This window comes from Misgurnus anguillicaudatus, chromosome 13 (assembly GCF_027580225.2).
Source record: "Misgurnus anguillicaudatus chromosome 13, ASM2758022v2, whole genome shotgun sequence".
Lineage (NCBI taxonomy): Eukaryota > Metazoa > Chordata > Actinopteri > Cypriniformes > Cobitidae > Misgurnus > Misgurnus anguillicaudatus.
Genome location: NC_073349.2, coordinates 29,220,449 through 29,248,358, shown reverse-complemented (window position 1 = coordinate 29,248,358; position 27,910 = coordinate 29,220,449). Strand labels below are relative to the sequence as shown.

Here is a 27,910-nt window from a genome sequence, read left to right as displayed (position 1 = left end):
ATGCTGACCTGTCCAGCATTACTGGAGTCGCACACCGCGGTACTATACTGCCGGTCAAGTTCAGGAGCATTGTCATTCAGGTCTAGCGTCTCTATCGAAACCGCCACCCTGGTAACTTGGCTTGGGCTGTCTGTGGAAGAGAACAGGATAGTCTTACTGTATGAGTAAAGAAAGCTTTTAAACCCCAAGTAGGTCAGCTAAATCTAACGGACCGTGAAACAGAAGATACATAATGCGCATCTTCACCGTGGTCTTTGCTCTTTGGGGACACTTCCATCATGACCAGAAGTGGCCCAAACGCCATCTGAATATGATGTTATTTAATTGTGCATGCTTGTTTGATCACAACTTGAGAGTAATTACTGAACATGAGCTATAAATCCACTTCAGGGTCACTTCCGGATTGTATAGTGGGCCACTGTGCTAAGATTTAAAACTGATGTGACCTTGAGCTCAGGTGAACCACAGTAAAGAAACACGGTAAATACGGGATTGAGGTTCAGAAGATATGAGTTTTCATGCAATTATCTCTTTCATTTCTGTTTGCCCGTGTCAGGCGTGAGCCATCATGTCCGCAGCCGATGCTGAAGTAATAGCTTTTCTGCGGGCCGATTACACGCCGCTGCCCGTGTGAAATTGTCAAACGGTCAGAATCGACGGAATTACGAGGAGGTGTGGTTACCTCTCTGTGTGGCGATGACAGTGATGTTATGCCACTGGTCCTGCTCTCGATCCAATTCCACCGTTGTGGTGATGAGGCCGTTGTCAGAGGTGATACGGAACAGCGCCTCGGGATCTGACTCGGGATCGATGGAGTATCTAAGAGGAGGACAGAAGACGGATTAGACGATATACAGGAGTGAGTGAATCATTTCAAGTCAATAACCCAGTTAAGCAGACAAACGTGCCAGACAAAAGTGAAAACAGCCCACACACACACATATCCTGTTGGAACATGAATATCACGAAACTCAGAGATGAGTTTTTTTTACAAACAACTGTAAGAAATAGATATTTACTTTATATTGTTACTGAGGCCTGTATCTGGGTCCACGGCAGCCACTCTTCCCACCACGCAAGCCGGCGGGCAGTTTTCAGACACGTCAAGTCTGTACCGGGAACGGGAGAACCGTGGCGGCTCATCCGCGTTGAGAACCGTGACACGCACCATAGCCCGGTCTTTAAACGGACCCCTTCTGAGGAATCGCGAGTCGATGTTTGGATTCTGCACCTCTATGGTGAGTGTATACGTGCTGCGCCTCTCGTAGTCGACGGCCTGTTATTTTGAAAAATAAAAAATACATTTATACACGGTTTCTTCACATTGTATCTAGAAAGGTGCTCCAAAATATCTCTTCATTTCAGTGAAAAGTGCAAACTCCCACATGCTCGCTTTTTCATCTCTAAACCTCCTCAGAAAAACATATTAGCATGTGCCGGGGTTTGCAACGCATAACTTGAACGACTTCAGGGTTTGCTCGGGTGAGATTAGGTTAGAAGTCAGTCGTGCATGTCGTTTCATCACTGGTCTTAAACCTGCTGGTCCAGATGAGATTATATTGTAAATCCATGACCCTGCTGTCCATCAGTACAGACCGGTGAAAGTGATGTATCATAATGGTATGAATATAAAACACAGAAGGAATGGGACTGGCATGCAAGATTGTATTTGAACACGTGTGGATTATTATTTAAAGTAGTTTTATCATGAAGAAACAGATTTTTAATGCTTAATGTGTTACATAGACATACTCCAACCCAAAGTGCACAGTGACGATCACAGACCTATTATTTGTAATGAACAATTTTGTCAATCCGACTAAATAATCCGATTGCAGGTTACGACAGTACAATTTACATGCACCCTAAACATTGCAATCTGATTAAAATGTTAGTTTACATGTACATTCTATGTAACCAAACGTCTGCACAAGCGCACAGCCAGGGTTGCCAGATTTGCACATCAAAACCAGCCCAATGGCAATTTAAAACTAACTCAAAAGCATCCCAATGACTATTCACAGCTCAAATACCAATAACTAATGAATGAGATCCTTTCATCTTTAACCTCAGAAAAAACTGTTTAAAAGTCTCCCAAATCTGAACTTTGCCAAAAAAGCAGAGGACTTGGCAACGCAGCACACAGCATCTCTCGTCGAGTTTACGCTTTATCTCTGAATAAATGTACTGTGTCAAAGTCAAAGCTGTGTTGGAGAAAGTTGTTCTTAAGAAGTTTTTAGGTATAGGCAAAGAAAACTTTTTTCGAAAGGCACAATGCTATTTCATTGCTTTATAAAATGTTATGAAAGTACACATGAACCCTGCAGAATGTAAAGCGCGTTACCTTAATAATGCATGTTGCCATCGCCTTGCTCTCTAAATATAAGACGTGAACTTAAGCACAATTCTTCTACGCATGTGCACACAAGGTATTTTTGCATCTGATTGAGATAATTTACCGATTCATGCTTTTATATGCAAACTTTTCTCCTGATGATCAGATCACAGATCGGGCTACGCCACCCCTTTCAATACAATCGAAATTTGCATCCGATCAACCTCAATCGTATAGATTTAAGTCTTTACATGAAGGATTTTCAATCCGATTGAGCCATCAACACGATTACAAACGAATCATTTAGTTGCATGTAAACGTAGATAATGATGCATATTTCTGAAAGTTTTGCATAGACAGAAAAACAACAACATAATGTTACACCATATCAATACTTAATGATAAAATAATATTCATTTTGGTTGCATTTGGGACAACACAATTGACTCGAATTGGATGATGTGATTGGCGCAAATGCGCAATATTCACCTCAAACACGTCTGCCGCAATTGTTTATAAACTCAGGTAAGAAATTGGCATTGACTTATTGTCATGTCAGGTTTGACCTAGCGTGCCGCACAAGCCCTAAAAAGTGAAGCCAAAACGTCTCGATCGCCCCCCAGTGACTGGTCCCAGTATAGGTCATAAACCCCGCCTCCCCATGCTATTCAGTGGGACTTGAGACCAACTAAACAATTTAAATACAGTTTTTAATTACACTTTTTTCCGAAGCTGGTTTCTGTCATTTACTGTTTTTATCACGCTGACATAAATTCAAGTGTTTGTTTTTAAAATAAGTTTGTTTTTAGTTAGTTATTTAATGCTATAAAAACGGGGGTGTCATGTCATGATTGACAGCTGTGATATGCGCATTCTGCGAGGGCGGGGCCTTGCTTACGCAGCTTTACTTCCTGCTCACTTCTGTGCAGGACTGGTCCCGAAATCGCTACTGCACAGACTCAAGACCCGAGATGTCAGCGGCATATCGGGACACTGATGGCTTAACTTTTTACCAATGGAAAAGAGTGAACGGGCGTCGTCCATCTTTTTTTACAGTCTATGGGTTTGACATGTCGGGTTGTGCCAGAAAATGGATAACCAGTAAATACTTAACAATAAGTGTGTTCTATATAGTATGAATGCGTGTAGTATGAATGAAATCCGGATATACTACACTCGCCATGTTGTCACTGTCCTGTTACCTACCAGTGTCTGTTGCGTCGCGTCATCTACATTTACAAATCCTCTTCCATGGCCCCATGAGACAGAAAAGTATCCATTAAATGCACACTTCAGAATCTAGCTGAAGTAGTACGTCATTTGGGTACTTTTCGCTTACTCTTTTATGAATACTGTGGATTTTGACATACTTCTTTAGTCACATTCACATTTCGCACGCAGCCAGTAGCTGGGTTTCCATCGAAACGTGAATCGAATTGAAAATTCCCAAAAAAGAAAAACAAACATGAATGTGAATTAGGTGCGTTTCCATCAAGTTGTTCGAGCGAATAATGCTGGTATTGGTAACCTAGTAACCAACAGTAAACAATATCAAGGCACGCCAGGAAAATGGAGACAGGACTGCATATAGTTACGATTGGGCAAGTAATACATTTATTAGCAGTGCAGCTCGAAATTGCCAAACTAAATGCTGTGCACAGAAGAAGGAATGCAGCATTATTGATGCAGGCACTAGCAGCAAGGGCATTGCGACAATGTTGAGCCCCATATATGGTAAAGACAACTTCAGCGGAAACAGCTAGACAGTCAGTCCCATGGGTTAATGCTTGCTACGTCAGAATTTATTCGGCAAATGTACTTCCATCTCCCATTATTCGCATTTACTCTTTTTTTGCCTAAGTGAAGCGAGCGTAAAAACTTTTTGCGAATTAAGGGATTTTATTCTAAATTTGTCATTTCCACGATGGAAACATGGCTAATGTTTCATTCGTTCGAAGTGACGCAAAAACAAGTAATGCCGCAAGTAATCTAGAGTGAGTATCGTGATTTGTAACTCTTTGTGCTAACTGCGGTGCATCCCATCAGTTGTATGACATGTTAAAAGTAGCACAGTACTGGTGTCAGTATGATGTGGTGTATCTTTACCGTTGCAGCGGCTTTAACAGCAGGAGTGAGGAGTGTTCACTACAGATGAAAAGCTCTGTCACTTGGACTGCAGTCGCGTGTTAATCAACATCTCCTCAACTCGAGCTCTCCTGTTACTCAACAGCATTAGTCTCCACACGCTCCATCTAATTTGCTTTTCCTATGCGCTGTGACTCACACATCCCTCTTGTTCTCTGCAACCTTCACTTTTGGCTTCACGCACGCCTCCCTTTATTGTTTGTTGTTGTGTCTTTAACTAGCACACATACCTGTCATTGAAGTACCGAGCTCAGCAGACGAATGCAGATCTCGCACACGCATCTGTCTTTGTGAGAAGCCATCAGGGTGGAAAATAGCTTGCCATTCATTTTCCAGTTTGCATATTTTTGATCGGTCTTTTCTCGTTTCAATTAGTTCTGTGTGAATTACTGCTTTCTATTCGAAACGCACGTTGTCGATCCGTGCAGAGTTTCTGTTTAAATAAACTGCTGTGACGAAACCTCTCGAGGGGGCCGCAGGTTAAACTTTCTTTCTGCCGGCACTAATGCGCATGTTTGCTGGCAGTGGTTTGTCGAGAAGATTAACTCTCATTTACATTTGAACTCAGAGTCAATTTAACTCATTTGAAATTCATTCAGTAATAATTTATTTCTTTTCGATTTTCTTTTAAGTTCTTTTATTCTCTATTGGTTTAGTATGAATAAAGGTTTCTTTGTATGGTTGCTAGGATGTTTTGGGTGGTTGCCAGGGTGAGTGGTTTTGTAGCATTTAATGTATGCATTTAAATTTGTGCATTTGCACACTATCTCATGACAATTTGTACGCATTTTACAAGGTGGCTAATTTGTACAACCAGATTCATAATTTTTTTATGATTTGCCTTCTCCCCTGTGACTTTGGGATTAGGGGTGGGGTTTCGATTTTGTTTTTTTATTATAATCATTCGTTTTTGCACAAATTCGTACGAATTAGCCAACTGGTAAAATATATACGAATTCTCGTGAGATCAGGCTGGGTAGACCAACGTGACTTAAGGACCATTCACATTATAATGATAACTATAACGATATACTATATTAGCATCCACACAACAGACAATAACTTTATTATGTACTCGCGGGGCGCAGTACTCACGCAATTCATTTACCCTCAATGGCATTAACTAATATTGTATTTCCTTTAATAAAAACGCTTGTAATTGTTTACATGTATAAATATGCTGCTCTTGTTGCATTTAGGGGGGCGTACACACCAAAACTTTTAAAGGCGGCTGAAAACCCCTGCAGGACGCCGAATGCCAGCTGTTTTTTTTTAGCTGTGCGCCAGCTTTCTTCAGCTAATCGCTTTGGTAGCTGTTATACTTGAGCTGTGAGCCGGTTGGTTGTTGTGATATTTGTCCCGCCCCTCCTCCACTGTGAGTGGACAGCCATGTGGGAACTGACATTGACGAGCTGAGCTTTTCACCCAAGGTTGAATCTCTTTCAACTCTCTGCACTTAGCGCGGAAAAACTGCCGAGCGCCGGCTTTCAGCGCAGAAAAAATCCACCAGTTGCTGGCTGTTTTGAAAAACGCTGCACTTCCATTGGAAACATTTGAAAACTTGCGCCGGCAGCGGGTGTAAAAGCTTTTTTACCCTTCTGAAAATGCCTGGAGGACGCCAAATGCCAGCTGTTTTTTTAGCTGATCGCCAGCTTTCTTTAGCGGAGCCATGGTAGGTGGTGTGGACGCTAAAATAGTTATCGTTATAATGTAAATGGTCCTTAAGTCACGTTGGTCTACCCAGCATGATCTCACGAGAATTAATACATATTTTACCAGTTGGCTCATTCGTATGAATTTGTGCAAAAAGGAATGATTATCATAAAAAACAATATTGCCTGGAGGACGCCGAATGCCAGATGTTTTTTTTTTCAGTTGAGCACCAGCTTTTTCAGCTGAGCGCTTTGGTAGCTGTGATACTTGAGCTATGAGCCGATTGGTTGTCTTGTCCCACCCCTATTCCACTGTGATTGGACGGCCGTGTGAGAACTGACATTGACAGGCGGAGCTTTTCACCCAAAGTTGTATCGCTTTCAACTCTCGATGCTCAACGCGGAAAAAATGCAGAGCACCGGCTTTCAGCGCGCAAAAAATGCAGATCGACGGCTTTCAGCACAGAAAAATCTGCCAGTTGCTGTCTGTTTTGAAAAACGCTACGCTTCCATTGGAAACAATTAAAAACATGTGCCGGCCACACCAAAGCTTTTTTACGCGCCTGAAAACACCTGGAGGACGCCGAATGCTAAATCTCTTTCAACTCTCAATGCTCAGTGCGGAAAACACGCAGAGCGCTGGGTTTCGGTGAAGAAAAAAAAACGCTAGCTGATGGCTAATTTGAAAAACGTTGCCCTTCCATTGAAAACAATAGAAAACATGCGCCGGCTGCGGGCATAAAAGCTTTGGTGTGCACGCCTCCTTACAGCGGATATAACCAGCAGATGTCTTCAACACACTGCGTTTTGCACATCTCTAAACCGTGAATCTAGTTTGTGTTATCTAATATCTTATCTTTTTGTGTAATAGTGTGAATAAAAACATTAAGTCAATATCACTGCAACTTTGACTGCGCTGGACACCTGAAGTCGTTTTATGTAATGGACCTCAGCAATGAGCTTCTGTGCATGAACCTTTGATTCAAGTAGATTTGATTGGCTGTCGTTGGTTTATCATGCATAAGTTGGGGGGAAAAACGCTCATCAAGTGATCCCAATCATTAATTGTATCTTTATCGATATACCGTAGTTGTGGTGTTTACAGTGCATTACAAAGTATACACTGTTTTTATTATATGTGTGTTCTCTGGGTTTGAACCCATGACCTTTAGCGCCGCTAACGCAGTGCTTTGCCACTGAGCTATACGAGAGCACATTGTATTTATTGCCTTACTACACAGTTGGTAAGGTATTTTTGGGAAATATCCAACTGGTCAAAGTCAAATCAAAGCACCCTACGGTGTCTAGAGAGGTCCATGCAGGTTGTCGTTTAATTTTATTTTGTTGCCTGCTTTATTGCCCACCAGGCAAAACCATAAGACGTATTGCCTGGAAAAGTAACAGCACATCTGTTCGATTACTTGCGCAAGCCGAATGATGAGATATAATTCATTTCAGAATTGCCTGGCAAAGTTGAAAACCTGAAGTCTTTAAATCTTTAATATAGGCAATGGTTGCATGCGAATTCTGCTCACCCACCTTGTTTAATAGAAGCAAAGCCTCTTGGTTCAGTCCGGTTATATTGAATGCGTCTCCTGCCTCTCCGTCCACAATGGTAAAATCCATTCGAGCGTTTTCTCCCAGGTCTGCATCTGTTGCAGAGAGACGACCGATCTCCACCCCAGGGACGGCCAACTCGGACACAGAAAATGACCACATACCTTAAAGCAAACATAACGAATGAGTTGCAAATAATCTGGCAAAACAGGGTTGTGCTATAAAATCATGATGTCATCGCATAATTACATCATTAATCAGGTTATATAAGGCATCTATATAAATCTCCTACAGCCATTCAACTGGTTTTCCAATCGATATGCGCCACACTCTTAGCCAGACTTTAAGTCAGAGAGGTTTTACAAAGACTCGCCCCTCTTTTCAGATAGACAGTTTTTCTTCAGTTATAAGACAGTTTAATAACTACCTTTCTTTCTTGCTATACTGTGGGCCAAAAATAAAACTAAAAAGGGAAAACCTCCTTGAGTTCTGTTTAAACTTAATTAGAGACAACAAATAACGCAGGCAATCTACTGCATTCATTACGAGAATAAAAAGTGCCTCTCGTCTCACACGAGGGCAACACATCATATCTTATTTCTTAATCAATCACAGTAACGAAAATAAAATACAGTTGCTAAGATGTTCAGAGTTGTTGCTAGGGTGTTCTGTGTAGTTGCTCTGAAAAAACGGAGCTCATTTCTAAAACTCTGTGCTATCCTGATCTGTATGTCTGATTCAGGTCCCTCCTGCTGGGTCTGTAGTATTTTATATATATTTTATGTACAGTATATTGTAGCTATTATAGTTTTTGAGCAGTTTAAAATGGCACACCTCTCCTCAACAATTAGATATGAGAAATAGCTAGATACGTTGACAGCTACTGTAGCTAGACAGAGACAGATGCATAGATGATTGATGGATAAATGAAGGGATAAAGGTATTATAACCATTATAGATTTTTTTTCACTTAAAAGCCACACTGGTTGATGAAAAGCGATGTAGTTAAACAGAGAAATAGATTGACAGATAGATATGAGGATGGATGGATGGATGGACAGAAATAGAGACAGACAGATATTGCTGTCCTTAGACCTGAACAAAGATAGATAGACAAACAGACAGCCGGTCCTTTTCTCTTAAGAACTGAGCATAAGGATGGATGGATGGATGGATGGATGGATGGATGGATGGATGGATGGATGGATGGATGGATGGATGGATAGAAGGATGGACAGAAATACAGACAGGCAGATATTGCTGTCCATAGACCTGAGCATAGATAGACAGACAGACAGACAGACAGACAGACAGTCCTTCTGTCTTAAGACCTGGATGGATGGATAGGAATAAAAATAGACAGACAGACAGACAGACAGACAGACAGACAGTTCTTGTTATCTTACGACCTGAGGATAAGGATGGATGGATAGAAATAACAATAGACAGACAGATAGAAAGAAAGACAGTTCTTGCTGTCTTTAGACCTAAGCATAGACAGACAGACCAACACACAGACAGACAGAAAGATAGACAGACAGATAGATACTGTTGTCTTTAGACCTGAGCATAGACAGACAGACAGACAGACAGACAGACAGACAGAACCTATAGACAGATAGATAGAAAGACACACAGACCGATCCTGTTGGGACGGACAGACAGACAAACAGACACTGTTGTCTTTAGAAATGAGCACAGAAACATACAGACAGACAGAACTTATAGATAGATAGACATATAGAAAGACAGAAAGACAGATCTTCTTGTTTCTTGAGATCTGGGTATGAGGATGGATAGATAGATGGATGAATGAAAATACCTGAGCATAGATATATAGACAGACAGATAGAAAAACAGACAGACAGACAGATAGATATTGTTGTCTTTAGACCTGAGCATAGACAGACAGACAGACAAACAGACAGACAGATCTTGTTGTTTCTTGAGACCTGGGTATGAGGATGGATAGATAGATAGATGGATGAATGAAAAGACCTGAGCATAGATATATAGACAGACAGATAGAAAAACAGACAGACAGACAGACAGACAGACAGACATATAGGTATTGTTGTCTTTAGACCTGAGCATAGACAGACAGACAGATAGATACTGTTGTCTTTACACCTGAGCATAGACAGACAGACAGAGAGACAGAGAGACAGAGAGACAGAGAGACAGAGAGACAGAGAGACAGAGAGACAGTCAGACAGACAGACAGACAGACAGACAGACAGACAGACAGACAGACAGACAGACAGGTATTGTTGTCTTTAGACCTGAGCATAGACAGACAGACAGACAGATACTGTTGTCTTTACACCTGAGCATAGACAGACAGACAGACAGACAGACAGACAGACACTGTTGTTTTAGACCAAAGCATAGAAAAATAGACAGACAGACAGACAGAACCTATAGACAGATAGAAAGACAGACACACAGACAGAACTTTTTGGGATAGACGGGCAGACAGGCAGACCTACAGACACTGTTGTCTTTAGATCTGAGCATAGATAGATAGACATACAAACAGACAGACAGACAGACAGATTAGACCAAAGCATAGAAAGATAGACAGAACATATAGATAGATAGACATATAGAAAGACAAACAGACAGATCTTGTTGTTTCTTGAGACCTGGGTATGAGGATGGATAGATGGATAGATGAATGAATGAAAATACCTGAGCATAGATATATAGACAGACAGAAAGACAGACAGATCTTGTTGTTTCTTGAGACCTGGGTATGAGGATGGATGGATAGATGGATGGATGGATGAATAGAAATAGAGCTAGATAGACAGACAGAAAGACAGTTCTTGTTGTATTTAGACCTAAGCATTGATAGATTTACAGATCTTTTTGTCCTTCTTGAGACCTGAGCCATAAGGATGGAAGGATGGATGGATAGACATAAAAATAAGTAGACAGATACTGTTTTCTTTAGAACTAAGCATAGATAGATAGACAGACAGACAGACAGAAAGAAAGACAGTTCTGGTTAGCTTTAGACCTAAGCATAGACAGACAGACAGACATCTTCCCAAGCGTATGGATGAATGGACTGACAGATATTGTTGTGCTTCTTAAGAACTAAGGATAGATCGAGGGGCAACCTTCTGATGTCTCTGATGAAGCCAATACGGAAGTGATGTAAACTGCAATTCGTTGACTGCACGGCCAAGATGCCGACGGCAGGCACCGCCTACTATTGGCTTCAAAAACGATTTTCAGAAACCTATGGGTGACGTCACGGGAACTACGTCCATCTTTTTTTAAAGTCTATGGGATAGATACATGAACAGATGGATAGACAGATTGATAAAGAGAAAACCCAAGTACGCAAATGTGTGATTAAAACAGAATTCATAATAATCAATTCCACAAATTCCAAAGTTGCTTTTCCAAGAGAAAGACCAAGAGAGAATATCAAAGAGAGAGATGAGATCCAACAAGAGTGTGCAATGGAAATATAAAGAGGAATCCAATGATTCCTTGCTTCTTTTAACAGCCAAATTTGCTCCAGAACAGAAAATGAATCACGCAAACAACAAAGGCAGAGACAGTGTGATTCACCAGAGGCAGTTTGTGCCAGCTAATAACTTCCCCAACATTCATTAAAGCTGAGTGCAGCCAAGAGAAGACGATTGCAGAAACACACTGTGGGAATACAATATGGCTTCTTTGCACACTATATTAACACTGTGTATTATTCAGAGGAAGAGAAGGGATAAGCAGAAGAGATTAGAAGAGAGATAGATAAAACAAAAAGAGAATGACATTAGGAAACCCGGTGGAGGGAAGCCTGGGAAAAGCAAGGATGGGAGAGAAGCAGAAAGTGTGCATTCATGTAGGAGGGCAGGAGGGGGGTGGAAGATGTATTGTATGTCTCCGAGCAGTATTTTTCAGCTGTGATTTTGCTACGTACCAAGGAAGAAAGCTCTAAACTTTACATGAAATATTAATCGCGTGGATTTTGATGAGAGGATCCATAGGGACACGAGCCGAAAAGCCGTGGCAGTCAGGCCCGAGAGCTCAGAAAGAGACATAATGTAGATTATCTCGAAGACTGTGATAATATTCACCATCATTATCACCGTAATAATCTTAATAATTATGAAACGCAGCGTGATACGGTAGTTTCTTGGAGGGCCTATGGCAGTCGATCTTCATATGGTAGCCATTAAACGATCATTGTTGCGTTTGAAATAAATATTTCAGTAATCATTGAGCATGTGGCCCTGAAGCTGTGCCATACTCTGTCATTGTTCGAGTTCACTTCACAAGGATTTGGTGAGCTTAAGTTGTACCATATTCGGGTCAAAAATAGCTTCATAAATAATCTTTCTTGATGTATATCCAGTTGAAAAAAGAAATTGGGCAGGACGTGGTAAAATATTCATTAGCCTTTTGTTAAAAACATAAAGCCAAACCATGATATAGTACTTCCTATTTGTATTCAAAGCATTTTATTCATGCTTTACACATTTATACATGCTAATACAAGACTTTTTTTGAGAAACAGGTTAAAGTTTGCACACTATATAGTTCGCCTCAAAACTAAGACATGGACAAGCAAAGCTCCCACTTTGATTTCATTGGGTTTTCTGGGAAATATATTCTTGTCATATTTTTTGCAAACAATTCAACAAACATTTCCTTGTTTTAGACTAATGAGGCAGAAATAAGCGATTGAATCCAAGCAGCTCCAAAAACAGCTTTTGTAAAGCCCGGAAAGTTTAGACGCAACTGCATTCAAAACTTGTTGAGAATCTCAAACAAGAGCAAAGCATTTGTTGGTATCTGTAGCCTGTTTTCTTTAGCGGTATTTTATAAATTTTAATAAAAACGGCATTGCAAAATGGCATTGTTTCCATTAACCGATGAAATGCGACTAAAACATAATTTTATTCTATCACAATAAGTCATTCCAAAAAACATTGGTGACGGGTGTGTTCGACTTCATACAGCTCTGTGCAGACTGACATGCAGACGATATCAAAATACAGCGAGAGCGACTCGAAAGCATACAGAGCAGTTGACTCCTGAATCAGTCTCGTATTTTGATTAGTGATGTTAGATTCTTGAACGAATCGTTCTTTTGAGCTGGTCCTCAGGAAGTAACCGGTCGAGCCGGTTCACAAATCGAACTGAATCAAACTTTAGGCTGTATCTCAATTCCAAGAACGCAAAGAACGGACTTGCGTTCTCGTGGAGATTGGTCTAGCCATGCAACCTTGGAAGAACGAACTCAGAAGGTCGCGAGAACACAGAACGCATTTGTGATAAATGAGATGTGTGCGATCTTCCTGTTGGTCACCTGACCGGACTTGCGTTCTCGTGGAGATTGGTCTAGCCATGCAACCTTGGAAGAACGAATTCAGAAGGTCGCGAGAACACAGAACGCAGTTGTGAGAACTGAGATGTGTGCGATGTTCCTGTTGGTCACCTGACCTCCGCCATTGTTTTGCCGCAATGACTTCTGGGGCGTAACCCGATTTCAGTGCGCAAGTCTGCAATCGATGCATCCTCGATATCAAGAACACATCTGGGTATTTTTATGTGTTTTCTGTACTTGCATTCTTGAGAATTGGAAATGAACTTTGACAGTTAATGATGATGTAGAGCGAGAACACGAGGACGCAAGATCGCTGAAGAACGCATATTGAGAAACAGCCTTAGTTTCGGCATAGGTTCCGGGTTGATGACGCAGGACGCACAGCCGAAATAGCACATCGGACTCAAAAAGAACCGAATGAGGGTTCAACCAACTGTCGAAGTTTGTTGATGATTGTCGAGGTGAGGATTGCAGACGATTCTGATGATTGAGTTGCTGTGACATCGTGTGTATCACTGAGGATTTGAACGAGCCTGATGCGTGAAGTTTCTTGTTTTATTCGTTTCTTGATATGCTTGTTTAATTAAAAAGCTTTGGTTTTAGTACGATTTATTGTGCATGCAAATCATATTTTAGTTGTTTAAGGAAAACCAATGAGTTTAAAAGACAAGTTTATTTATTCTTTATACTTAGGATATTTAGAACACATCTGCAATTGTCCACCAGTGTCTGTAATGTGTGCTGTAGGTGCCAAACTTTAAGGAATCTTATCCAAGTTGTAGGCTAGTTAAAACTGGTCAGTTGTGACTTGGCATTTACGATCCCACGATTGAAACTGTGACCACAAACATTACTAACTTGTGAATGAACGGCAATAAATCAGCTATGCCTTAACAAAAACAACTTTTTAATTGAATGTTTTAATGTGTTGACACAAACGACTTTATTTGAATGTTTCATTGATACAAGTAGTTAAAAAATAAATGCGTAGTGATGCCATTCCTTGATGAACCGGTTCAATGAGCCGAACTGTCCGAAAAGAGCCGGTTTCCGGAAATGAATCGGACTTTGCATCATTCATTTTGATGTCATGCGCTTGTCTGTTCTTGTGATGCCACATAAACTCGAACACCACTCTTTTGTCTTGTCCTTCAAACAAACGTAGGCCCTGTCCCAAATGGCGCACTTCATGGAGACTTTCGGTCTTGTGGCCTTAAATTGCGCGTGCTCGCTTAGTCTACGAGTCCGTAGGGTGTCCCATCTGTCATTTTTACGCTTTGAAGTGTGCTCATCAGCGCCTCCTTTGCCCCCTTGATGCAGTCTTCAGCAAAGCCCGCACTGCAGCAGGCTTCATGCACTTTACCAACCCAGAAGTCCTTGCGAAAGAGCAATCAGACCAATAAGACGACGGAAGGGAGGAGTTCACACTGACGGGCAACTTCTTTACCTATTTCCAGTGTGACGCTCAAGTCTGTCCCAAAATACGACTCCAGTGCACCCATGTGGACTCGCATCATGGGTCCCTAAAGTCTGCACTAAATGATCTCATCAAAGTGTGGACTCTGAGGCGGCAACCCAATATCACGAAATTATGTACCTATAGGCACGTATGGACCAACGTGACAATGTCATGTTTCGCCGCGTTTGAGCGTGACCATGTCACGCTTTTCTGTTTGTGTCACTGTCACGTATTGGTTACTCAACTTTTTTGTCCTAATTTCTTACCATTGTCGCTTCGGTTTAGGGTTAGATTTACATAAAATAACATACCTACCCAAACCCAACTCTAACCCCAACGTCAGGCAACATTTGGTTAAAGTTTAGAAAATATAAAATAATAAGTCTTGTATCTTTTTTTTATAAACCAATACTTAAAGTGACATAGTAACGCAAGCACCAAATCTAACCCTAAACTGAAGCGACAATGGTTTGAAAATAGGACAAAAAAGTTGAGTAACCAATACGTGACAGTGACACAAACAGAAAAGCGTGACATGCTCACGTTCAAACACGGCGAAACGTGACATTGTCACGTTGGTCCATACGTGCCTATAGGTACATAATTTCATGATAAAGGGTTGGAGGAGGACCACAAGTCTGAAGTATGCCATTTGGGACAGGGCCATACCCCATCATAATTAAAGAACGATCATGTGACTTTTTCAGATATCAGGTGACCTGTAAATTTCCATTGCAGTTTTGCGATATATTCCTTTTTTCAAATTGCTCCGAAAAACCTATGAACGAGTTGTTTCCATTAGGCACATTTTCAGTTATCTGTTTTGATTTGCGCAATTTGAAGGATAATGGAAACTGTGATTCTTTGTATTGTGCAAGCATCCTATAGATCTTTCTTTATTTACACACCAAGGAAAGCTTTTAAAGCAGTGGGAATGTTCAGCCGAGAGCAAGAGAAAGGCGAAATATCAGCAGGCGTGTACTGAAGAAGTGGTTGAGTGCACTTTATCACTACCCTTAAGTATTACTTTGGGATTTTGTACTTTTGTCGAGTACTGCTGAAACTGAAGTAAATAAATTATATTTTATTATCTACAATTTTCTCTAGACCTTAAAATCTGCAAAATATTTTTTTTACAAATTATCGTAAGTTTTATTTATTCTTTTTGTCCATTTTCTGAGCTGACATATATCCATTAAAGTACATGCAGTCTTTTAAAGACAATGTAATTGTATTTGGACCTAACCCTAGCATCCAATACAGTATTACAGACTTTTCAGACAAACTTTTACAGGTAAAAATAAACAAATATCAGATTTTGAGTAAATACATAAAAAATTGTCTCCTAAATGATTTTTGGGTCGGATTTTGTGGGAAATATAACTTTGACTTTTTAAACTTATTGTGTGAAAACATCACATCCATATACAGAAAGAAGAGGTTTATGCTGCTGCAGATGATGAAGAGTTTGTGTTTTGTTCAATAGTTACTTAAACTTTAGTCAGTGTTTAATCAGAAAAATGTTAAGAGACAATCATCTGGAGAATATGTCCATTTATTACGTCCTTACATCTGGGGAATCATCTGTTGCTAAAATAATAAAAGCTTAAACTGCGGAAGGGAACGCAACAGAGCTCATGTGAAAACAAGAGTTAAAGGAATAGTCTACTCATTTTCAATATTAAAATATGTTATTACCTTAACTAAGAATTGTTGATATATCCCTCTATCATCTGTGTGCGTGCACGTAAGCGCTGGAGCGCGCTGCGACGCTTCGATAGCATTTAGCTTAGCCCCATTCATTCAATGGTACCATTTAGAGATAAATTTAGAAGTGACCAAACACATCAACGTTTTTCCTATTTAAGACGAGCAGTCACACGAGCAAGTTTGGTGGTACAAAACAAAACGTGGCGCTTTTCTAAGCGGATTCAAAATAGGAACTATATTTTGTGGCGTGGTGGCACTTTTGGGAGTACTTCGACTCGCCTGAAAAGTCCGCTCCCCTTCTCACTCTCATAATGGGAGAGGGAGGGTGTTACTGCGCCGAGTCGAAGTACTCCCAAAAGTGCCACCACGCCATAAAACATAGTTCCTCTTTTGAATCCGCTTGGAAAAGCGCTGCGTTTTGTTTTGTACCACCAAGCTTGCTCGTGTGGCTGCTCGTCTTGAAAAGGAGAAGCGTTGATGTGTTTGGTCACTTCTAACTTTATCTCTAAATGGTACCATTGAATGAATGGGGCTAAGCTAAATGCTATCGAAGCGCTCCAGCGCTTACGTGCACGCACACAGATGATAGAGGGATGTATCAACAATTCTTAGTTAAGGTAATAACATATTTCAATATTGAAAACGAGTAGACCATTCCTTTAACAGAGCAGACATGACTTTATCCTCTGAACAGGTAAGACATCAGCAACATGATTTATGTTGAAACATCTGGGTTTTTATTTAGTCAGAATGAACACGGCAGATATATTCTTTGTTCAGATGACAATTTTCGGATATGTGACTTTTAGTACTTCGATGTATGATGACTGATTCGCTCTGAAACGATGATCACATACAACAGATAGAGTAGCAGGGAAAAACCCAATGCACATACAGAAAATTACTCTGCAAATAACTGCATTTATGTTTTCAACAGAGAAAAATAACAGATTGCAGTTTTATATCCTGCATAAGCAGAAGAGTTGTGTCTGATGATGATGCATAAAGACATCAGACTCGTCTCTTTAAACAGGCAACAAGAATCAATGATGAGCATTACAGTCCGAAGTAACTATTACTGATAAAAGACACCCTGAAAAGTAATATGGTTTGAATAGGACTCTAGAGTGCTTCCTAGTCAAGACTTTGAGACGATTGTGATTAAACAGCTTGTTTGCCAAAGTTACTTTAATGAGAAAATCTTCATTGTCTCGATAGTTCAGCAGTTAATTTCAAATGCTATGAAAGGTTTACTAAATACTAACCAGGGCTTGACATTATTATTTTGTTGCTCACCAGCCACAGTGGCCAGTGGTTTTCCAAATTACTAGCCACTCAGCATTTTCGCTGGCCACAATTTTGTTGTTTTATTTAATTAAAATTGACTTTGGCATGCTAAAATTACCTTTTAAAGATTGACACCCAAATTGAGAGTACATATATTAGCTATATATAGCTGGTATTATTACAGATCATATCATATATTTAGCTGCATGAAAAACAATCTGCCAATGGGGTAAGAAAGAACTTTTTTCTTAAACACTTAATATGGACTACCGGCACATCCTGGAACTTGACTGTAAATTTCGTCACCGCCCCTTTTTGGGGGAAAGCAAACCAGACCTTCCATTGACTTCCATTCAAAATAGCGGACCAAAGCAACGTTCGCACACAGCCGGCAGTCGTATATAACTTATGAAATCACTCAGATTAAACATGTTGAGTATTTATCTGTCCACCCTGCCTGCCATAGAGCACGAAAGATACATTAACACATTTAATTTGGTCGATATAAAAACATGTCCCTTTCATTCTCCCAGCGTCAAATTTGGGTAACAACGCTATCCAGTGATTGCTGGAAAATCACTATATGGCTGGACGGAAAAGTGCACTCAGTACTCTAAATATAAAGACATAAATACGAAGTAACTTTCAAATACAAAGTAAAATCATTCCAATTGCGTCCCTTTTGACTCGATGAGGTACGAGTAAATTTCCGGGTAAGACACCTCTGGCCAATAGGGAGCGTTGTTATAACTAAAATTATCTTTGCGCTATGTTGAAACTAGCAAAAGACACTTGCGTCGGGTATTGGTATTGGTGTATCATAGAGCCGATGTCTAAAAAGTAAAACAAGATGAGTATAGTATTATGATTAAAAGAAAAAAATAAACATTTGGTTGCTTTTCAATAGCATGGTTGTAGTACATTGCGCTCACTGTGACAGCCAAAATACATCGGCCTATATGTAATTTTAAATAAAACTTTTAATAAATTGTTAAATTGTATACATTTAATATAATCAGTTAATAAGACATGCTTTTAGATAACTGAAACTTAACCATTAAAACCAGAATCCAGAAAGTTTGAGCATGGAATTTGAGAATAAATAAAACGGAATTTGGAAAAAAATAACATTATTCCCTAGATACTTTTACTTTTGACTAAAATGTTGATTTTGCACCCAAATCTTTTGGTTACACCTCACATAAATTTAAATCTTTTCTGTAAAGTTTACAGCCTGGTGGTTACTCTGTCATATCTCAGCAGTTTAGATGTTGATATATGTTATAAGCTCAGAACGACACCTTGAGTTATGGGTTCAGTCCGGTTTGCTTAACCTCTCTGGACTTCTCTTGCTCAGAAGTGACTCAGTGATGTTTACACACACACACTCTCTCCCTCTTCTTCTTCTTCCTCTTCCTCTCTCACACACACACACAAACAAAACTGACATCAACCCATAACCCTTATCAAAAAGAAACTCCCAAACCTTGATATCCTGAAATCACATCCTGCAGTCTTCTCATCTTGAAAGACATCATTAAATATTTCACACAGATGCTCTCACCCCCATCAAATGCACCTTCATATCCCGTCTTCAAACACATACATACACACAAGCACTGCTGGGGTTTTTAGTGCTCTGAGAGTCGTACAGAGGTGCGGTGTAGAAATGAAAGCTGTGACAGATCATGGGTCACTGAACACAAAGCTCATTTGAGAGATTCATGAGTGGAGTGACACTTGATTCAGAACACCGTGAATCAACAGCGGCTCAGAGCCGAGATATAATCCACACCAGCACACAATGTCTGTAACGTATCCGACCACACCTTAAAAAAAATACAGGACAGGATCAAAGGTTACGCTGTGCTTAATAATCATGACACAATTACAGACCACTTAGTATTAAGGCCAATCTTGAAGAACAAAAATGAATTTAACATCACTGATTTCAAATCGTATTTCCGCTGGAAATTTGTAAACACAGCCGAGTTCATGATGTTTTATGAGGTGCTTACAGGATGATACCCGGCATAATGATGTCTGGAACACAACAGAAAAATCTGTGACTGGTTGATGCCGGTCTGCACAAGAGGCAAGATGCAAACAAACAACAGGTGCTTGCAGCGGTTGTGATTATAGGCTGTGATTCAAGGTGGTAATGAAGAAAATTACTGAAGCACGGCCAATAAGATATGCTGTGATATTCAACTAACAGTATTATGAATTTCTAGGGAAATAATCTTATTCCAACAATTCAGAGAGGCGATTGAATTTGTACATCTGAGTAATTCTGTTCGGCATCTTTATCCAGTGCGCGTCTGATAAGATCAGATCCTAATCAGACAGAATATAATACAGCCGTCACAAGTCAATCCCTTGTGTCAACATCTGACGTCATATTGATTCCCTTCAAAAAGCCTCTCGCCTCTTCAAACGTCAATCAATTACTATAACAAGATGGCACTGGGCTTATGAAAAGAACTCCCGAAATATGCTGGACTGGACAGAAATGGTGTCTGTATAATAGGATGTGGGGATCGAGAGCAGAAGGGAAAATACATGATCACGCACACACACACACACACACACACACACACACACACACACACACACACACACACACACACACACACGTACGCACACACAAACACCTTTTATCCTCATGCTGGTAAATAAGACAGCAAACATGGAAACAGCACTTGTTAGCAAACAGTGCACTGCTAATGGACACGGACAGAGATATAAAGAGCCCTCAGCACAACTCTTTGATCTTTTGAATTCAGAACTTATATATTCTGAAATAGAGTAGATGGAAAATAAAAAATTACTAGAACAAACTAGACCAGGACAGACCAGACTGGGATAGAACAGAATAGACGCAACATATGCTGGTCTTGCTGGTATGACCAGCATGGGATGCTGATGCGGTGTGGTGCTGGTGACTAAAACAGAGCAAAACATACTAGACAAAAACAAAAGACAACTATACCGATACAGATTAAACTAGAACAAAACAGACTAGACAACTAGACTAAAATAGAATAAACCGAATAGAGAAGACTAAAACATAACAAAACAGACTAGACAAAAACAGAACAAAACAGGCTAGACTAGACTAAAATAAAGCAAAACAGACTGGACTAGACTAAAACTGAGCAAAGTACACTAGACTAGATTAAAACAGAACAGACTTGACAAAAACACAACAGACTAGACAGCAAAGTACACTAGACTAGATTAAAACAGAACAGACTTGACAAGAACACAACAGACTAGACAACTATACCGATACAGAACAGGAGAGATTAAACTAAAACAAAACAGACTAGACTACAACAGAATTAAACAGACTGGACTAGACTAAAAAAACAACAACAACAAAAACAGACTAGACTAGACTAAAACAGAACAAAACAGACTACAGAACAAAACAAACTAGACTAAAACAGAACAAAACAGACTACAGAACAAAACAGACTACAAAACAAAACAGTCTAGACTAAAACAGAACAAACAGAATAGACTAGACTAAAACAGAACAAACAGAATAGACTAGACTAAAACAGAACAAAACAGACTACACAACAAAACAGTCTAGACTAAAACAGAACAAACAGAATAGACTAGACTAAAACAGAACAAAACAGACTACAGAACAAAACAGTCTAGACTAAAACAGAACAAACAGAATAGACTAAACTAAAACAGAACAAACCAGACCACAGAACAAAACAGTCTAGACTAAAACAGAACAAACAGACTGGACTAAACTAAAAAAACAACAACAACAAAAACAGACTAGACTAGACTAAAACAGAACAAAACAGACTACAGAACAAAACAGACTAGACTAAAACAGAACAAAACAGACTAGACTAGACTAAAACAGAACAAAACAGACTACAGAACAAAACAGTCTAGACTAAAACAGAACAAACAAACTAGACTAGACTAAAACAGAACAAAACAGACTACAAAACAAAACAGTCTAGACTAAAACAGAACAAACAGAATAGACTAGACTAAAACAGAACAAAACAGACTACAAAACAAAACAGTCCAGACTAAAACAGAACAAACAGACTAGACTAGACTAAAACAGAACAAACAGACTAGACTAGACTAAAACAGAACAAACCAGACCACAGAACAAAACAGTCTAGACTAAAACAGAACAAACAGACAAGACTAGACTAAAACAGAACAAAACAGACTACAAAACAAAACAGTCCAGACTAAAACAGAACAAACAGAATAGACTAAACTAAAACAGAACAAACCAGACCACAGAACAAAACAGTCTAGACTAAAACAGAACAAACAGACTGGACTAAACTAAAAAAACAACAACAACAAAAACAGACTAGACTAGACTAAAACAGAACAAAACAGACTACAGAACAAAACAGACTAGACTAAAACAGAACAAAACAGACTAGACTAGACTAAAACAGAACAAAACAGACTACAGAACAAAACAGTCTAGACTAAAACAGAACAAACAAACTAGACTAGACTAAAACAGAACAAAACAGACTACAAAACAAAACAGTCTAGACTAAAACAGAACAAACAGAATAGACTAGACTAAAACAGAACAAAACAGACTACAAAACAAAACAGTCCAGACTAAAACAGAACAAACAGACTAGACTAGACTAAAACAGAACAAACAGACTAGACTAGACTAAAACAGAACAAACCAGACCACAGAACAAAACAGTCTAGACTAAAACAGAACAAACAGACAAGACTAGACTAAAACAGAACAAAACAGACTACAAAACAAAACAGTCCAGACTAAAACAGAACAAACAGAATAGACTAAACTAAAACAGAACAAACCAGACCACAGAACAAAACAGTCTAGACTAAAACAGAACAAACAGAATAGACTAGACTAAAACAGAACAAAACAGACCACAGAACAAAACAGTCCAGACTAAAACAGAACAAACAGAATAGACTAGACTAAAACAGAACAAACCAGACCACAGAACAAAACAGTCTAGACTAAAACAGAACAAACAGAATAGACTAGACTAAAACAGAACAAACCAGACCACAGAACAAAACAGTCTAGACTAAAACAGAACAAACAGAATAGACTAGACTAAAACAGAACAAAACAGACTACAGAACAAAACAGTCTAGACTAAAACAGAACAAAACAGTCTAGACTAAAACAGAACAAACAGACTAGACTAGACTAAAACAGAACAAACAGACTACAGAACAAAACAGTCTAGACTAAAACGGAACAAAACAGAATAGACTAGACTAAAACAGAACAAACCAGACCACAGAACAAAACAGTCTAGACTAAAACAGAACAAAACAGACTAGACTAGACTAAAACAGAACAAAACAAAACAATACAGAATAGACTAGACTAAAACAGAACAAAACAGACTAGATTAAAACAGAACAGACTAGATTAGAACACAACAGACTAGACAAGAACACATTTGACTAGACTTAAACAGAACAGACTAGACCAGATCACAAAAGGCTAGACTCAAAAAGAACACAACAGACTAGACTAAAACAGAACAGACTGGACTAGAACACAATACAACAACCTAGACCACACACTAGAACACAACAGACTATACTAAAAAAGAACACAACAGACTAGACTAAAACAGAACAGACTGGACCAGATCACAAAAGGCTAGACTCAAAAAGAACACAACAGACTAGACTAAAACAGAACAGACTGGACTAGAACACAAAACAACAGACTATACTAAAAAAGAACAGAACAGACTGGGCTAGAACACAAAAAAACTAAATATTTGATTCATTCTTGATCATTCCAGAATCACGCTTATATTTGGTTGACTGAATGTAATAAAATCTGAAAGATGAAGGCACTGACTCTGAGTGAAGCGAGGTGGGTTGTCATTGACGTCGCTCAGATGCACAGTGAGTGTGGTGGTCCCTGTCAAACCCCCTTGATGTCCTCCCATGTCTCTGGCCTGAAGCACCACCAGGTACTGAGCCTGAGTTTCTCTGTCCATGTCAGGTACGGCGGTGCGAACGATGCCTGAGAGGAAAACACAAATCACTTAGATCGCTTTTATTACTGCCTTAGTGATATCGAACAAATGTTACACCAGCAAAACAGTAAGAATAGGACAGAATGTGGTCAACAGAAGAGAATAAAATCCAGTTATCCTGTAATCTAAACACAATGTAGCCAATAGAACAAAACAGAATTAAGAATCGAGTTACTTAATTATATAATCTAGTAAATAGAGAAATGTTAACCATTTACAAACACTGTTTATAAAAAACTTAATTCAACTTATCTCTAAAATGTGATAAAATTATTGCTGCAATCTTTTCTCAGGCAGAAACAAGTCTTCGATATCACCGCTCTCATGTCATTCTCGTGACAGGAAGTAAAGGGAAGTTGTTTCAAGGAGGGGAGGAGATTAGCGGTTTTAAAATCTGAAATCGATTCTGAATCCCAAAGGCGATGATTGCACAGCTCTTTCATGTATTATGTCTCTTTGATCAGTTGGAACTCCTTATCAATCTAAAATCACTGAGTTTGAGTTGTTTTTAACATGCATTTAAAAAAGCAACACTCATCAAACATAATCATTATAAATATTCTTTATTATCATGAAAATACCTGTAATGCTGCGTTCAGACCAGCTGAGGCGTCAAGCGCGAGTGATTTCAATGTTAAGTCAATGTAAAGACGCGTTGACAAGCGTCTGGAGGTCTCGCGGCGCGAATGAGGCATTTAGTGTGGCATGGTACACAGGTTTACGCCTTAAGCCAGATTTATAGTCGTGGGAAAGTTCTACGGCGTAGGCTATCTGTAGCCTGTGCGTAGCCTGACATGCACCTCACAGAATTTTTAACCGCATCAGATCTACGCGGACCGCAAGTGCTGTGATTGGTCACCCAGAACCCCTCCCGTCAGGTAAAAAAAATTGCGTCATAGGTATTTCTGTTTGCGACGGTGAAAACAAAGTTGAGCCAAGTTGAGAAGTGTTTTAACTCAAAATGCAACAAAAGTCGCAGTTTATTTACTTCCATCATTGCTGGTGTTCTCATAACATACCCAACATGTTGCTGTTTTTTTTCTTCGTTTGTGGGTTAACTTTGACGGTCGCGCTGCTACTGTGGTTACACACGTGGATACTGACTACCAGCGGTCTGCGCGTGTGTTTGCACGTCGACGCGGACAACGACGCAAAAGTATAAATAAAAACCAACGCGGAACCAACCACCTAGCGGCTACGCAGTAGGACCTACGCACAACTATAACGAGCCCTTTAATGCCGCGAAATGAGCATTGCCGCGGCAAATCCGCGAGTTGAAAAATTTTAACTTTGGCGGAAAAACGCGCCGCATTAACCAATCAGGAGCTTGCTCTAGTAGTGACGTGATTACAGGAAGCAAGTGGAGTAGCAGAAGCCCCTCCCATGATGCGAATTTCCGCGTGAATGTCTCGATGACTAGAATTTCACACGCGGCTTTCATGCGTGAATGAAGCGAGTAAACTCAAAATGTTCAAGCGGCAAACAAGATGCGAATTTGATGCCTCAAACCCGGCTTGTGTGAACCCATGGTAAAGGTTTGAAAAAATGCGATATAAATATATGCTTATACATTTCCTGGAGCTGCATGTGTAAATGGTACTGCAGCGCATATTGAGTTTCTGCACGAGAGCGCCATCTGGGTTTTGGATGTAGCAGAATTTATAAATCATTGAGAAGCATAGCAAGCACGATTAATCATCACAGCCCTAGTGAGTAGTATGTCCAAATTCATGGTATTTGAACAGTAGCTGGAAACCTGGATGACTTACTACCTACGGTAAGATTCAAAGTGTTTATTCGATGTACACTTTACTATCCTGTGGGCCCCAGGAGGGGAGTCACCCATTGAAGAATGAGGTGCTTTCATATAAAAAATAAAATGTCGTAAAATGTTGACATGGTTCTATTCGAATCTAAATACATAAGGTAAACAGTTGTTCTTGTGATTAATTTGCACATCCAAGTTAACGGCTCACCTGTCCTGTTGTTATGATGATGTATGTCACGTAATGTATCAACATGGTGAATGTAGTACATCCGAAATGCATTCACTTACCTATATTCATACTATTTAAAACATAACGGTCGATGAGTAGAAACTTCATCTCATTCTGTACGTACTGTTACAGTAATCGTTTTCGGACAAAGATTTACTAGTATTTTGTAAACTAGTAAATCTAAATGGCTCTTCTACTGTATGGCATCGTGAAGCATCTTTATTTTTAAGAGAGTAGTTATAAAATCTATTAAAAAGTATAGAGTAATAATCTATTCAACAGAATTGAATGCACACCTGACTGTGGGTCCACAGTAAAGTACTGTTGGCCTTGGATCACTGAATAAACAAGCTTGGCACTGTTCCCATAAGTTGGGTCATCAGCATCTGTGGCTGTCACCTGAATTACCGATGTGCCTAGAGGAATAAGAGAGAGAAAAAGAGAGAGAGATTTTTGACAAAGTCAAGGTTCACTGAGCATGTTGCCTTCTTTCAATTCCTGAAAACTCAACAGTCCCAGTGACAGCATTCAAAGGGCGTTACGTGACCGTATGTAAACGCAGTACCGATGTTGGCCATCTCAGGAACAGTGGCGCTGTAAGGGCCGCCCTGGAACACAGGTGGGTTATCATTGATGTCTTGAACACGAATGATGAACTGGGACGAAGGCTCCAGGGCCCGGCCGGTCTGTTTGTCTGTTGCCGTGGCGATAAGACGGTACTCATCTTTCTCTTCCCTGTCGAGGGGCTTGGTGACGTGAATATTCCCCGTTTGGCTGTCGATGACGAACACAGACCCTGCCCCCTCGCCTTTCAAAATGTACTTGATTCGGCCATCACCCCTGTCCACGCTCGAAAGGAGCTAGATGGTACGAAAAAAAAGTCTGTGGTTAAAGACTCATCAATGAATGTCATAGTTTCACATGTTAGATCCAATTTAAATGTGTATCACAAGGGGCTGAAACATTTTGGTTTCTAGTATTAAAGCCTATATATTACGATCATGTCTTTGTTTAAGTAAATCTTTCACACAATTGGCTCATTTACATATTTATGATTCCAAAACAATAGCAGGTAGATTTGTAGTTGTCAGTGAAATTAGAGAAAATGTGTCCATGTGACATTTCTGTGGTAACTTACAACTGTAATTGTTAGCTAAATCACTCTCTATTTTCTTTATTGGGTAATATTTTTGTGTTAACAACATCCCATAATGACACCAGAGATCGCCTGTTTCTGTGTGAATAAATAACCGCATGAGGTAATGAGATCTATTTCCCGTAACATTTACCACAAACAATTTATATCTATAAGGAGAAGAAATGTAATGAGAGAAACAATCCTTACAATATGTCCATGAGAATGAGTTGACCCAACAATGAGACTTTTGTCATCATATTCATATTTGAAGAATATTCTGGTCGCTTTAATGAGTACTGGGGCTGTCAGGCTCCATAATGATAATAAAAGCACTATAAAAGTATCATAAAACTGATCCATACGACTTGTGCGGTACGGGTAAAGACTTCACAAAAAAATCTACTAAAAATCTTTATAAAAGCTGTCACTGGGGCAGCACCCTTTAAAAAGGTACCATTTAAGTAGATACATTCATAATGTATAAACTCTTTAGATTAAAGGGTACCACCCCAGTAACTGCTAGGGACATTAATAAGACCCTTTCAATAAACATAAGAGTCTTCAAAACATTCACAAGTGGTTTTCATAGAAGAAAGGTCGTACGAGTTATGAGATTTGATTGAGTAAATAATGACAAAGTTTAATTTTGGGAGGTAACTAATCCTTTAATAATAAAAAGACTTTCCCTGTTAATGCTTTTGGGCGAACTCATAATTGCCATGTTTGTGCTTTGGGCAGCGAGACTGATCTGGGATCAGTGGAAAGGGCACCATTCACCTGGGGCATAAAAGACCTGAATAACCAGATATGCAGTCTGCCTGATATGAGGAGCACCAGGTGTTTTGGACTGATAGGATGTTGATGATTGGTCGGGCAGAAAATTCATTAGCTCAGCCGACCAATAAGGTCACAAGGGAATTATGAGGTACATGGTACATACAGTAAATGTGCCAAATAAACCTGTGAGCATACATCAGCTATGTTCAAGATGGAATACTGCCATACTAGTAATATTATTACAGCACGTGTACTATCTAGTATAAAAATGTTGTAAACTGTAGCGTTCTATTCTGTAGTCACATATTACATATTTAATTCAGAAGTTGCCATTAAAGGTGTAAATTGTACGATTTTTGCATTAAAATCTCCAAAAACGACTTATACAGTGTTATATATTTTTTCACATGTACTTATATTATCCAAATTCACAAACTCTCC

General features: G+C 39.5%; 1 protein-coding gene across 2 annotated transcripts in view; it reads right to left on the bottom strand.

Moving 5' to 3' along the window:
- cdh24a (cadherin 24, type 2a) overlaps nt 1-27,910 on the bottom strand; it is an 85,879-nt gene that overhangs the window by 18,312 nt on the left and 39,657 nt on the right. For both annotated transcript variants that reach the window (XM_055187428.2, XM_055187429.2), the window contains exons 3-9: nt 26,120-26,414; nt 25,851-25,970; nt 23,377-23,544; nt 7,672-7,853; nt 1,020-1,276; nt 683-819; nt 9-130 (exon numbers count right to left, since the gene is read on the bottom strand). In XM_055187428.2, the coding sequence (XP_055043403.2) occupies nt 9-130; nt 683-819; nt 1,020-1,276; nt 7,672-7,853; nt 23,377-23,544; nt 25,851-25,970; nt 26,120-26,414 (1,281 nt within the window). The remainder of the gene's footprint in view (nt 1-8; nt 131-682; nt 820-1,019; nt 1,277-7,671; nt 7,854-23,376; nt 23,545-25,850; nt 25,971-26,119; nt 26,415-27,910) is intronic.